Source organism: Tachysurus fulvidraco, chromosome 1 (assembly GCF_022655615.1).
Source record: "Tachysurus fulvidraco isolate hzauxx_2018 chromosome 1, HZAU_PFXX_2.0, whole genome shotgun sequence".
In the NCBI taxonomy this organism is placed as follows: Eukaryota; Metazoa; Chordata; class Actinopteri; order Siluriformes; family Bagridae; genus Tachysurus; species Tachysurus fulvidraco.
Window position 1 is genome coordinate 22,298,027 of NC_062518.1, and position 15,078 is coordinate 22,313,104.

The window sequence follows — 15,078 nt, forward strand, 5'->3', positions numbered from 1 at the left end:
AAACCCTTTTAATTTTAAACACTACAACGCAGAGTTTGTAGCTTTGTACGTAGACGGTACTCAATATCCTGCAAAACCATTTCAACCCGATTTCCAATCCGAAAATGTGGTTTGTGAATTCTATTCTTTAATTTTAGCATCAGGAAAGCAATTAAAAGATCAGGCATTGGCGATAAACAGAGAAGAGTATTCATGCGGTTATACTTTGTTTGCATTCAATCTGAATCCTGACGACGACTGCGGTCAACACCTGTCATTAATAAAATCAGGGAACATACGAATGGAAATCAGATTTCGACAACCCCTACCGAGAACAGTGAATCTAATAGTCTATGCTAGTTTTGACAGCATTTTAGAAATAAACAACCGAAGAAACGTACTCAGATTACCAGTAACGTATGGATACCATAGAACTAACTGATGTTATGAGAAGCTGCCGCCGTCTACAAAACATATTCCGAGGGGTTGTACCTAGCGACGAATTACCTACAATTCCTCTGAGAAATTTCCCAGCCATGTACATTGTGAATACACATCCGAGACACATGCCAGGTGAGCACTGGCTAGCGTTGTGTCTTAATAACGAGTTCTCCGGGGAGTTTTTTGACTCCTACGGAAACAGACCGGACTGCGCCCTCTTTCCTGACTCTATCCAATACTTTTTGAGTAAGAACTGCCGTGAAATAAATTATAACCCCGTTCAAGTGCAAGATTTTACTTCGGTTTGTTGCGGACAGCATTGTGTATATTTTCTGTGTCACAGAGCTAAAGGTTATAAGTTTGATAGTATTATGTCTATGTATAGCAAAGATTTAAATAGAAATGACAAAGCAGTTGTGTCTTTTGTGAAAAAAATGTATCCTAGAGTAAATAAAAAACACTCGTTTAGCTGTGTGCAATGTGTAAACTCTCTGAAAATGTTTCATTCACATGTGTAGTGTATTATTTAACCATGATGTTTTATGAGAAAATTCTTACTGTATAAATATTTTATTGAAATAAAAAAGTAACAATACAATGGAGCAAACGTAATTGTCATAAGTCATTTTCAAAAATCATGCCAATCACTACGGATAAGAACAGGGGGTGGGGAATGATAGGGGGGTGGGTCTCTGCTTTTAGCCGGTGAAGGTGTGACGCTTCGAGGGGGGTGGGGGTCATTAGATCTTTTGATGTCAGATATTTTGCGTCGAACAGCGCCATTAGGTATTGTTGAAAAGGGTATATTTAGTCTAGCTACAGTGTGCAGCAATTCTGTCCAACCTAATGGTCTCCGATCCTCTGAAATCTTATGCGGCGCCGTGAGATTTTTAAGCAGATCCACCATGTGAGATCCTTTGATCGTGTTCCCGTTAAAAATAAATTCACCCTCGTCATTCCACGAAGCAGCATCGCCTGATTTTAAAAGTTTTTCCATAATGTACGAGGCATTTCTTTTACACCTCGCTGAAACGTTAGCAAGCACCTCATGTGTGATCTCATCACCGTGGGGGTGTGAAACTTCGGTCGCAGTTGCTTGTGTTTTGCTTTCTGGCATTTTTGGTAGGCTTAGAGTCAGTTGAGCTGATTCCTGATCACCCAGTTTAATCAAGTTTAAAAACTTTTGCAGGACCGATGTGTAGAGTTTTACCTTCTCGTATTCATTCAGGTCCGTCCTTGACAAAATTTGACGCATTGCCTCGTCCAAGTTGTTTTCAACTGTGTTTCTTAAACTCTCTTTTTCTGTCGCGGTATTTCTAAACTTGTCAAGTTGATGTTGAGGGACTAAATACATTTTCTCAGCCGTCTCCATGTTAACTGTTACGGGATGCTATCAAGCTGCTTATAAACGGTACAGCAACGCTGAGTAGTGGTAAAAGAAAACCTCCGGTTTGGTTAATTACTTTCCTTTTCTTTTCTACAGTTGCTCTTTTATCCGCGAAAAGTTTTATCCATTTTTTCTGCTTTTTTAATTGTCTGTTAGAGGGATGGTACCTCTGAGCACGTTTAATGCTAATTCACATATGCTAAGAATGAGTTCTGTAGATGCGTCGCGCAATATAGCTTTTCTCTTCCGGGGTGGAGCCTCGTGTAACGCTTTCAACAACGGAAGTGTTTTTGTCAAGCGTATAGACATTGTTTTCAGTAAAACTTTTTCTTCTTCGGAACATACACAACTGATTTTTCTTGCGGTAACAAACCTGATCGGAGTCTAAAGTCTTCTGGAGTATTTGATTTTAGGTCAACAAATAAATAACCGTACGGTCTGGTAGTGGCGTCTTGAAAACATTCTAAAAAATATTTCCTGTTACTCGGATACATTTGTTGAGCTAGCACACTGATCTGTAATTTATCTCTAGGGTTTTTAAAAAAGAACCATGTAATTGGTGTTCAAATTGATTGTTCTACTAGACTTGCCTTGAAAAAACAAATTCTGAACCAGATATATGACACTTAAATTTCTGTGATGCGTGTATTTAGTAAAAGCTTTTTCCACCTCGTCGTTTTTACTCGCAGATTCCATCAAGTCATCTATTATCACCAAATTTGTTTTGCTGGGAGGAAACAGTTCGTCATCACACAAAGAATCGGGGATTCCTTGAATAAAATTGACATTTATTTTGGTCATCAAATCATCATACAAAGGTTGCCAACATGAATAAATCCATACAATATTTTCAGGAAGTTTGGACAACACCTCTTTACAATTTTCCAGCAGCATTTTGATAAAATAAGATTTCCCACTATTACTAGGTCCACATACAATACATGAAAAGGGCAGTTGCAGCCTCGTGTCGAAAGAAGTCATTCATATTTGTCCTTGACAAGTGCTCACAACTGTACGGCATACAGACATCAAATGAACAACAGACATTCATACATTCATATATACAAAAAGAAAAAAGAAAAACAATTTGGTTTCAATACCCGTAAGGGTGAGTTGTGAAATCAGGAAATAACACACGTTTATCGTACACAACCCTGAATGTTTTTACTTGCGTCTGGTTTCTCAAATGAAACCCCTTTTTATCTCGAGTGATTTGATTGTGCAACGTTATAAGTTGACAGGGTTTATCAGGGAATTTCACGTGATCGATCACGAGATCTGTCAATGATTTCAAATTGATAACTTTGGAATTGTTGTAATTTTGAGTAAAGCCCTTAGCTTTCATTGTCGTTTTTCCTTTTTTAGTTTTGTAACCGTAGGTTTTAGGACCTGCACTTACAAACTCTACTATTTGATCACCGTCGTCTAGTTCGCTGGTAAGACCCCCCAAATAATCGCTCAAAGGCGGCATCCAATCCCCTTCTTTACTTTTAAAAATGACGCTGTCTGTGTCGGTGTACAAACAACGGCGGTTCAAACGATCCATCAGATTGTACAGTTCAAGTCTAGCATACGCAGTGGTGAAAATACCTATGAACACATTAGCATTCCCCGGGTTAACCATCATATCGTTCACATAACGCCACTGCACAAGAGCAACCTCATCAGACAAAAAAGAGAAGTGACTAACGTTGTAGATACCCGAGAATATGAATTTTAAAAATTCTGCAGGATCTCTGATCAGAGTTGTGTTTGATCTGTCCGGTCTTTGGCACATCTTGCCCCACAACGAATTCAATGCTAGTTTAGCCACAGACCGTTTGGCAGGATTTACGTTAATGTTATTTTCTTGCAATTCAATTCCCTCATTACACTCGTAATTTTTAATGTATTCACGTTTTGTGGATTCATCGACTACCCAGGATGGATACCCTGAACTTTCCTGCTTTGTCTTGAGAAACATTTTAATGTAGTCGGTAAACAGGTTTTTGGATCTTTCAGGAAAATGCCAGACTTCAAACAGTTTTAATATTTGGTAACCTTTCTCGACGGCTTTCGCTAACTCGACGGAGGCCCACGTACCCGTTAGAGCTCGTGCCTGGTCTGAATGATCGCAATGTTTTAGTTGTTGCTCGCTGCATGTTCTGCACAGAGGGAAAAGGAGTTTGTTATTTACACGGTACGGAAGAACTGGGGCCCACAGACCTCTAGGCGGTAACACTTTTGCTCGAACTATACCGAAATAATTATCCAGAGGTTCAAAGTCACGAAAAATGATTGTGGGGTGACCGATAGGGTATGTTTTCGACTTGTTTACATACAGGTAAAGCGACGTGAAATCGTAATAATCTATTCTCTCACCGGGTTGTGCTACATAGTGTAACTGCAAAGCGTTTGTTCGACCGCCGTAAAGGGCATCTCGAGGGATTAAACGTTTGGGAAAGTCAAACTCTTTTAGAAAGTTATTACTCACGTCGTTTTCCTTCATTTCACACCACTCGTGCTCCCAGAGCGTTGTGACATGCAAACTGTGTGTCTTGCAAATACTTTATCTTTTCCAACGACTTAACCCTGACATCACCAAAGCTAACTTTGCGGTTAAGAGGATGCGGTCCTGATGAGGGAAAGCACCTCACAGCCGTGATAAAAACAACCGAGAAACTCAAAAACCTTACGCGTCTGACCCACTTCACAATATCCGTCAACGAAATATGAACCGAACCTGACTTAACCTACCTATTCAACATGCTCTGAACGAAGGTGATGTGTGGCGGAAATGTATTCGAGCCACTGAATGGCAGGTGTTGAGTAAGATTTCTGTCTGTTGATGTAATTATCGAGAGGTGGAATGGCGAGAACGTTTTTTTCGAGAAACATTGTTCTAAATATTTTAAGACAAACGGAAGCTATCGTAACGGAATTAAAAGGATCCACCGTTGTACTTTTTTGAATTTCATTTCTGAAAGCTATACAACCTTTTCTCAAAATGTCTACGTCTTACACAGTATTCAGTCATCTCTTCCTTGAAATCAAAAACTCAGACACCGTCGCATACCACTTGAAAAAAACCTCCCTGTCTTTAGACATCATGTCATCCACACCATAAAACCGAGGTTCGGGGTACGGTCCTACATAGTTTTGATTTTCTAACGTGTTCCAGAAATGAGGAAAATAACCTCTCATTTTTTCTGAGAACCCCATGGCCTTAGGAAGATTGCTAAGCTTCATGGGTAAGAAAGACAGGCTATCGATGTATTTCTGGTTGAAATCGGTATCGGTGAAACACAGTATCTTTCCGCCTTGTGCAATAATCTTGGGCGTGATTCCTTCTTTCACTAAATGGTTTAGCAAAAGGTATGAATCAAACCCTCTAGCATTATGCGCGATAAAGGTATAACCTCTGAATCTCCTACAGCGGAAATGTCTAAAAAAACGCTGCGACGCATGTGTCACCTGAAAACACCTATGTCTGACCACGGTAATTAATACAGCATAAGAAATTAGCTATATGAGTACCCGTTTCCTGTCTAGTTTCAAAGTCATAAAAGATGTATCTCTCATTAGACTTTTCCCTCTTTAAAGGCTGTATAAAACACCTGTGTTCACAATCTGTATCAAGTTTTTCACCACAGAACTGACAAACTCTCAGGGCAAACGTGACGTTCAAGACCAAATGGGTCGCGGTACACCCTATTACACTTGCTGCAGTAGAATCCTCTATTGCACTGAGAAAATTCACCTCCTTCTGACTGGCGCAACGCTTTGTGACTATCGAAACAATATTTTGATCTACACAACCTCATACAATCTGGGCATTTTGTTATGTTTTGAGGGTGTTTGTAGCAGTCTACATCACAACAAACGTTACAACTATATGCACATCTATGGTTCCGCATATCCTTAAACCCCGAGTGACAGAAATGACAGACATAACCACATCCCAAAAATCCTGTGATGTTTAATACCGTAATAATGATGGTTATGCAAAAACAAGTACAACGTTTTTTTATGCGGTATCTTGCTGGTTTGAAAGAAAGAGAATCCGGCTTTATCGCTAGTTTTGTACACAATTACAATTTTACACTGTAAATGTGCCTCAAATTTACTCACATCAGCAAAGGTGACGGGTGTGTTTTCAGTTAAACCTACAGCGTATTGGAGCTGTTTAGCAATTTTTTCATTTTGAAAATCGCTTTTATCACGATTTAAAAGCTGTGTAACGCATAATGCAAAACACATGTTGTCTTTATTGTAAAAAATATACAAGTGTCGCATCTTCTTCTGTACAACTTCTGAATTGAATATTGTAGCAACTTTCCGTCTACAACCTATACCACCGCGAGGTGGTCGAACTATCTGTACTACCAGTTCAAGCGAATTATCCGTAAATATGTCACGATTACTTTGAATGGTATTTTCGAGCATGGTCAAAAAAGACTGTAAATCGATGGCTCCATTGACTAGTTGAATGTGAGATGACACATTGAGTGTAACGCCTCTAATTTCAACGGTGACATAATCCTTAGGTGAAATCATTTAATTCGCAACTTCTACCACGCTGTTTAAAATCTCTAAAACATAATTATAAAATTCAGCAAAACTGTTGACGTTAGCGATAGAAGAAAAATTCACTCTTCTTATGATCTCTGTGTTATTGAAGTTGTCACGATTAATTATCCTAATATTACTATCTACACCATGGCCTATTTGATTGTTTTCAACAGAAGGTGGCGGCGATGCGTTGTCTACGTGATCTAAGGGTACATTTTCACCCGTAGGCGGCGACGCATTGTCTACGTGATCTGAGGGTACATTTTCACCCGTAGGCGGCGACGCATTGTCTACGTGATCTGAGGGTACATTTTGAACTGAAGGTTTCGCACTGTCTACGTGATCTGAGGGTACATTTTCACCAGTGGGCAGCGACGCAATGTCTACATGATCTGAGGGTACATTTTCACCCGTAGGCGCCGACGCATTGTCTACTGATGTATCATTTACCATTTCAGGAATGTACTCATGATCAGTTTTGGGATTTTGCAGAACATTAACAGGTTGGTTGATTAAGTTAATGATATTGTCATTTAACAAAATAAGACTTTGATTAAGACCATGAAGCAAATCTTGTTGAGATGCAGGTTCTTGATATTGATAGGTTACTGGAGTTGTTGCATTAACGACATTTTGTTCGTTAGATAAGTTAAGACTTTCGTTCAATTGGTTTACAGCTTCTATCAAAAAGGGATTTAACGGCACAGGTTGATCTTGATCATTTAGACTATTCTGCAACGTTAACAGACTCTGATTCAATTCTAAGAACACGTCATGATGAGGCAGCTGTGTTTGTGTCGCTGTTAAATTATCGGTCAACCCCGGATTGGGGCTCTGAATATCGTGTCTAAGTGTCGATCTTAAACCATCATTCAACTCATTGATTGCATCGATTAAAAATGGATTTAACGGCACAGGTAGATCTTGATCATTTAGACTATTCTGCAACGTTAACAGACTCCGATTCAATTCTAAGAACACGTCATGATGAGGCAGCTGTGTTTGTGTCGCTGTTAAACTATCGGTCAAACCCGGATTGGGGCTCTGAATATCGTGTCTAAGTGTCGATCGTAAACTATCATTCAACTCATTGATTGCATCGGTTAAAAAAGGATTCAGGGCTGTGTACGGATCACGTTGTAACAGACTACTTGAAAAAGTCGAAGTTTCACCAAAGCAGAGATCATGTGATGATGTAGGGTCATTTTCAATTCTAATTTTTTTAGCTTCTGAAGAGGGAGAATTACTCGAACGCTTCTGAGCCATTTCTAAAATAATATTGTCTTAACATTTCTTTTATTCACCATAACACAACAATTTAAGGATTCCAGAGTATTATGCAAGGATTGAACATACTCACTGTAGACATGCTCAAAGTTTTCAGTTATTCTATCCCTTAGCTGAAAAAATCCTGAAGAGAGTGTCTCCAATGTTGGAATTTTCTTCAAGGGGGTTGATTGTAGTTTCTTACTCCTTCAATGACGGTATCTAAATAGAATACAGATTACAGAAAAATGTGTGGAGGATTGTTTTACACTCTTAAGGGGTGATTGAAAAGAGAATGCTAACGACCTTACCCAAAAAAATCTGAACTATCGGAGTCAGACGTTGTTCCGGTGTCTTCTGAACATGTCACACATACAAAATAATGGATAATTAAATACTTAAAATATCATATAAGGTTAATGAAAGGTTTACAACATACATATTTTCATGGTGTAACTTACCCGTAGTTTGTAAAACTGGTCTGAGCTGTGGGGGTTACTACAGCTATCGACTTTTGGATAGACCCCGGATGTTCCCCGTTCTTAGGCCTAGCACGTGCGTTGTAGAAGGCTCGTCGCGGGAAATAATCTCAATACAACTGTCTAAAAATGAATAAACGATGAATTAAATAAATAAATATAACATTTAGATTATAATGTAATATATGATAAAACAATCGACTGAAGAAAAAAAAAAAAAAACAGATCTAAGAGTCAGAATGAAATTACCCTGGAAGGGCCGCGATTGTTTGACCCCGGATGTTCCCCCGTTCTTAGGCCTAGCACGTGCGTTGTAGAAGACTCGTCGCCGGCAAATAATCTCAATACAACTGTCTAAAAATAAATAAAGATAACATTTAGATTATAATGTAATATATGATAAAACAATCAACTGAAGAAAAAACACAGATCAAAGAGTCAGAATGAAATTACCCTGGAAGGGTCGCGTTTGTTTGATACGTTTTCACAGACAATTGCGTCAGATAGGCTGGCCTTGTTCTGTAATTAAAACAGACTTTACGTATAAACCCAACTAAAACTAGTTATAATATCAAACGATAAGCATTCTAATACTTATAAATTTACAATAAAGTTAATAATAAACTCTTACCTATTGAAAAGGCCGTGCTCTCAATGCTTAGAAGATCGTAGATGTTCTGTTCCGTTGTGAAAAATCCAAAGACGCGAAGTCATAGCCAAATTTTCAGAAAATTCTCACTTTTTACCTACACGTGTGGGCGTGTCCGCTCAGGCGTTTGCTCCTTTTTTCTCACGCGCGTTTGGTCAGGATGCGCGTGTGTGACGTTATAGATAGCACCCCCATTGACTAACGATCAGACTGAGAGATGCTCCTAACACAAAGGAGGGTGTCAATCTTGATTTGAAAACCATCCGGCCTTAGGGGAGGGGTAAGCTATCGCAAAACACCCCCCCCGGATCAACTTTTCTTCTCACGCGCGTTTGGTCAGGATGCGCGTGTTTGACGTTATAGATAGCACCCCCATTGACTAACGATCAGACTGAGAGATGCTCCTAACACAAAGGAGGGTGTCAATCTTGATTTGAAAACCATCCGGCCTTAGGGGAGGGGTGACCTATCGCAAAACACCCCCCGGATCAAACACGAGTTTTAAGTACCTATCTCTATCTATTCAATCAAACATTTACTTGTTTAGAACACTGCTTCCTCTGAGGGTCATAAAACACCATTTAAAAAAAAAAGAACATAGGTCCTTGTCACCTGTCTACTGGAACAAGCCAAAAACATAGGTCCTTGTTTTTACAACACTGCTTCCTCTGAGGGGTCATAAAACCCCAATTTTTTTTAAAAAAAAAAGAACATAGCTCCTTGTTTTAATTACTTGTCACCTGTCTATGGGAACCAAGCACTGAAATGAGAGGGGGTGGTTTGACTTGACTTGGAGTCAAGACATGTCTACCACACCAAAAGGTATAACCTTTAACCTTTAATAATTTCATATCACTAATAACAGATGTCATAACAGCTGACATTGCAGCTGCCAGGGGTAATAAAACTGTCACCTTGATGGAATATGACCTTTAAATCTCTCTAACAGGTCATCCAAGACAAGTACCCAGGCACTGAATTCATCCAGATCACCACAAGTGTCACCAGTAAAGGCGTCAGTTACAGAAATGGGATGATTGTTGTTTGCCGCTCTTTAGACGGGCTCCCTGAATTTGCAGAGATTATTCAGATGTGTATAGTGCAGAAGGGACTGTGCTTTGTACTTAAAGGTCTGTGTGGTTGGTATAAGGAGCATTTTAGGGCCTTTGAACTGACCTCTTCACCATCACGGGAGATTTTCTTTCTTGAACTAAGTGAATTAGCTGATGGCTATTCATTGGCTGACTACAAGGTTGGAGGTCTTCGTTTGGTGTCAGTGAAAAGACAAATTCATTCATAACAGGTGCCATTTAAATATTTCTTGTTTAACTGTATGAATGAAGATTATGTACCTACAGTCTAAACAATACACTTTTTTTCTCATCAACAGGATTGTAAATATGACCTCCACCATCATCCTGCGTGTAATTCTGGGAGAGAACGATGCACAGAAAGTGACACTTCAGAATGGTGTCCCTTGTTCTTTGGCAGAATTAAAGAATGAGATACAGACAGTGTAATTTGTTGGGAGAAATCAGACTTCAAATCATGGACCCTGACTTTAATGAATTTGTGAACCTGACTTCCACAACTGATGTTCAGAACAAAACTCTTTTGCAGTATCTCCATCTCCCTCATCATGTGACAGACATTCTGTCTTCAAGTTCATCCTCTGAAGCATCATCTTCATCCCTTGACCCCCAAGAGTTGACTTCGAATACAAGGTCTTCTTGGCCAACATGTTTTGTTGTGCCCCGTTTCTCCTATGATGCAGAAATTAAGCTGGAACAAGGCAATTCAGAATACCAAAAAAAGGCTCTCTACTGAATCCAGACCCAAAGCTGAAATCAGACATTTTGGATGGACTTGCTGAAGAAATAGTCAAATTCAAATTGTACCTCTCTGATGCTGAAATCAATGAAGTGGCAGAAGCCCTTATAAAATGGCATCCTTGCCTTAAGGAACAGGGATCCTTAACAGGCTGCAGTGGCTGGAAAAGAAGCCTTAAATATAAAAAATGTCAAATTACAGAACCAAGCTGCGAAATCTTGGTTGTAGTGAAGTGACCGTTAATTCCATGAAGCACAAACCTATGGGTGTAAGCAATCCAGCTTTTGGTGTCAAGAAGCCACGCAAGGCTGAAGTAAACTTTTGTCCCTCATTTCTTCCTGGTGAAACTCCTGACAGCATGGAGCAAATCAGAGTCTCCCTTCTTTCTGAGGCTAAGAAGAAGAACGACCAAACTGTGAGAAGATTAATGGACCTTTCATTTGCATTGAGAAGACAAGAGGTTGTCAGAATCTCCACTTATTGCTGACTTTATGAGCAGATGGCCGGCTTTGTTCCAAAAAAAAGGAGGTAATTCACCCTAATTTCTTTAAGTGGGATTTAACATAAAATTAAATGTATTAAAATGCCAATAAGTTAAAAAAAAAAAAATAATTACACCATATAACCAAGTTAGAACACATAGGCTAGCTAGCTTTTTGGGCATACATTAAAGTTTTGGTGTTTCTCTTTGTGTTTTAGGTTTGTGCTGAATTTGCACGGGTAACAACTGTTGCCTTAATTAAAAAATTCTTCTCAAAGCTGGATGAACACACTCCAAGTCTTCTGAGGATCTTTGCCAAGAGAGGTGGAGCTCAGGGACAAAGGATAAGGAAACATCTTGTGCGACTTACACAGGTATGATAACTCTTAAAATTGTTTTTCTAGATAAATTAATCATTTGTTTCTAACTTATGATTTGTGTGACTTGAAAATGTATTAGTTGATTGGTACATGTTGCTAATTTTCTTTATTTTCCCTAGTGTGCCTGCATTAATGTTAAGAGGGAGTGTGTCCTCAAAGCCCTGTTTGTGTACCTAAATGAGGATCCTGACAATCTCATCAAGGAGTACATGGTATTATTGACTGAATATTCTGACAATATTTTGTGTATAACAATACATTTTATAGTACATTAGTATTAATGTACTTTGTTTCTGTTTATAGGATGTAGATTTTTCCAACACTGAAGCTGCACTCAAAGAAATGGTGATGGGCGTTTTTGTCATCAGATGTGAAGGATGTGAAGTGATGAACCTGCGGATGTTCGAGTAGTTCTTGAAGGAGTTACAGCATTAGAAGGGCTTGGTAATGTAGCTAATGGTGTTGCATTGCTGATTGGGCTTATTTATACCCTAAATCTTAGTTATCCGAAGGAGTCTTGATACACCTTTGAACTCCTGCAAAAAGTGTTCCTGGAGCTTGATGGACACAAACTCTCCACCAAAGTTCAAGCCCTCAAGACCAAGCTTTTTACACCTCATTAATGGACTGATGAAAACCCTGATCTTTACCTTGAAACTGTTTTGTCTCAAATAGTCAAAACATGTTCATGTTTCATGTTCACACATTTTAATGCCTTTATTGATTTGATTATTTTATTTTATTTTTTGTACATCAAGGCATATGTGAAGAGGAATAGTTTCCTTAAAAATTACATTTGTCCTTAACTCACCCAAAGAAGGTCAAGGAAAACCATCAAGGGTTTCAATGACTCATGGGTTAGTTAATTGTGACTAATTTTTTTTTTTTTTTTTTTTTTGTCAAACTTGTCCTTTTAAACACTTTTTTCCAATGATGGTTTTAATGGCTTCTGACTGTTCTTCAAGGAAAGACGTTTGAATGACAATGTATTTTAAATATATTAATATACTATAGCAAATATACTTTGCTATTAATAATGAATATTAAGCAAAATTTAGAAAAATATATATTATTCATTGTGAAGCTACAACCTGTATTCATGCTCTATTTTTCAGTGTATGTTCATGATCTAAAAGGCACACAGGAGATATTACAGTCTGTAGCCTACTACTGCAGAAACTTAATGATATTTTTCATTTCAATTAAAACTTTCACAAAGTTACCAAACTTTCTGATCATATACACAATGGAAATGTATGTTTATAGATAAGCTGCACTTGTAACGTCGTGGGTGTCTTTCAGGCAAACTCGCGGCCACCAGCACGCCTCTTTTATAGGCTCTCGGTCACGTAGCTGCAATTAGCGCAACTCGCGACACCTGTGCATGCCGCTATTTTAAGATGCCGAGTTTCGGCGCTCGGCCATAGTCTGTGCCAAAGTCAGCGCGGTAATATGTATCAGCGCGTGTAGCGCTCTGAGAGGTAATTTATAAACTAAAGAGAGGAAGAGGGAGGGGATTTTGTCGTGCAGGACAGGGGAATGTTTTCTACAATACTCACTCTTTCACATTATTTTTCAAAAATCAATAAATTAATATGTTAAAACAATTAATAAATATTAAATTTATTTAATATAAGGTAAGGCAAGTTTATTTGTATAGCACATTTCATACACAGAGGTCATTCAAAGTGCTTTACATATAAATTAAATTCTTTGTAAACTTCCATAAAAGTGAAATTAAAACACCATGATTATTTCTCCAAACACATTTTATTCACTAACACACAAGCATGAATTATTTTAAAATATATATAATTTTATTCAACTATTACCAATTTATTCATTATTATTATTATTATTATTACAATTTATATAAATACTAGAACACTTATTACAAAGGTTATAACAAAAAATGTTATCAATTGCTAGAAAAAATAAATGTTCCTTGAACTTTACAAAGTCTTTCCACTGTTCAATGGTCTTCCCAAATGCTGGACAGTACCATTTACCTTTTAGTCTGATTATGGCCAGTAAATTATGTGGTAGCCTTCTTTACACAGACACTTTTTTTTGGTGGCTTCCCTCTTGCCACAAGCTCTTGGTCTTCAAGCTCTGCTTTTTGCAGTCTCCATGTGTTGTTGGTTCTGGGACTGCGGGACTGGAGCTGATTGAAGACTGGCAAAAATGATGTATAACCCAGAGACTGTGCTGTTGGGGCTGATGGGATTTTTTTTTTGATGGGAACCAAGTAGAGCAGATGACCATCCCTGAGGTGAAGGCTCTGGTGATGGGTGTTGAGTCTTCTGATTTAATAATCCAGGTCAGTTAGTCCACACAGGATCATGCTTTACTCCAGACCACAATTCACATGCCACATGAGCCAGGCTGGTGCCAGGTGCAGCTACATCTGCATGTGATACCTCAGTCCTTGCATGTTTATGGTGGCGAATTACTGCCTCACCCTCAATTTGCAAGATCCTGGAACTCAATAACAGTATGTCCATGTTCCATGGGTGTGGTTGGGAGCCCTTTGGCAATGAAGGCTTTGCCACACTGATCTGCTGGGGAAGCTCCACTCCTTGCAGCAAAGTGTCCTAGTCAGTTCTTTTTTGCTGGTCAAGCAGCCTGACAAAAGTCCATTTTAGAATAAAACAATTGCACAATTTTTTTATTCAAATATGAGACATATGATTCCAATATATGAAACATTATTTCTCAGTACAATAAACTTATACAGTAATTCAGTACATGTGTGTGCACTGAATTATAAGTGTATATATAAAATGTGTATGTATATATTTGAGTGCTATAGGTGCACAATAATTAATATTGAAACTAAACTGCAGATGTCATGTTACAAGAATATTTTTGTAGGGACACTAATGATCAATGCTGCGCACTCTTATGGCGGACACGGCTAGATTCAGTGGTTGGACGGTCCACTGTCCAGTTGAATCAATACAACCACAGGCAGCTGCACGGTGTTGGTCACGTTCCCATTTTAAATGCTTTGTCAGTGACTTGCCTAGTCAGACAATTGTGTATATACACTGCAATAAATACAGGCCTTTTTGTTTCCACTAATAGCAAAAATGTTGTTTAAACAATTTAAATACTATTTGGCGAGTGTAAAAGAACATCAACTCTGTTCTAAAATATTTCTGATAACTATTTTAAACGGTTACTTTTTATGGATATTTAGATACTTCATCTGAAACAACAAAGCTCTATTAGATGATTGTTAGTAATAAAAATTAATGTGTGGCACAAATTACATGTATAAGCCATTTCTCCTTTTTCCTTAATGTCTTGTACCTTTAACAGTGGTAAACATGGTGTCATGAATGGGAATACGCATAGAAATATGTAGGTAAGGTTATGCATAATAAAACTAGGCGTTGTAAGTTATGAACCAGAGTCTAGGGAGTTGTCAGTCAGCAACTAGTGATGACCAATGTGTATGGAAAAGACTAACTGGTTCAGTATGATAATTAATATAAATTGCCGACAACAGTAATGACATGCGGACACAATGCTTCTGGTGAGTTTTTTTCTTTACTGTACAAAATGGTAATTATATTTACAATAATATATACATACAAATGGTTTGTACTTCTACAACAGGAAAATCGCAA

General features: G+C 38.3%; 1 protein-coding gene across 2 annotated transcripts; it reads right to left on the bottom strand.

The window, feature by feature from the left end:
* Nucleotides 1-6,340: 6,340 nt before the first annotated feature.
* LOC125146052 lies at nt 6,341-8,970 on the bottom strand. 2 transcript variants are annotated; one of them, XM_047821729.1, is made up of 6 exons: nt 8,735-8,970; nt 8,557-8,622; nt 8,353-8,457; nt 8,086-8,226; nt 7,936-7,981; nt 6,341-7,846 (listed from the first exon to the last, which is right to left on the bottom strand). In XM_047821729.1, the coding sequence occupies exon 6, from the start codon at nt 7,622-7,624 to the stop codon at nt 6,344-6,346; it is 1,281 nt and encodes a 426-aa protein (XP_047677685.1). In that variant the 5' UTR covers nt 7,625-7,846; nt 7,936-7,981; nt 8,086-8,226; nt 8,353-8,457; nt 8,557-8,622; nt 8,735-8,970; the 3' UTR covers nt 6,341-6,343. The 2 variants fall into 2 exon arrangements, with proteins under 2 accessions (XP_047677685.1, XP_047677690.1); XM_047821734.1 differs by lacking the exon at nt 8,353-8,457.
* Between the last annotated feature and the right edge of the window lie 6,108 nt (nt 8,971-15,078).

Coding starts and splice junctions, on each gene's coding strand:
- LOC125146052 (XM_047821734.1), bottom strand. CDS start 7,624: ATGGCTCAGAAGCGTTCGAGTAATTCTCCCTCTTCAGAAGCTAAAAAA.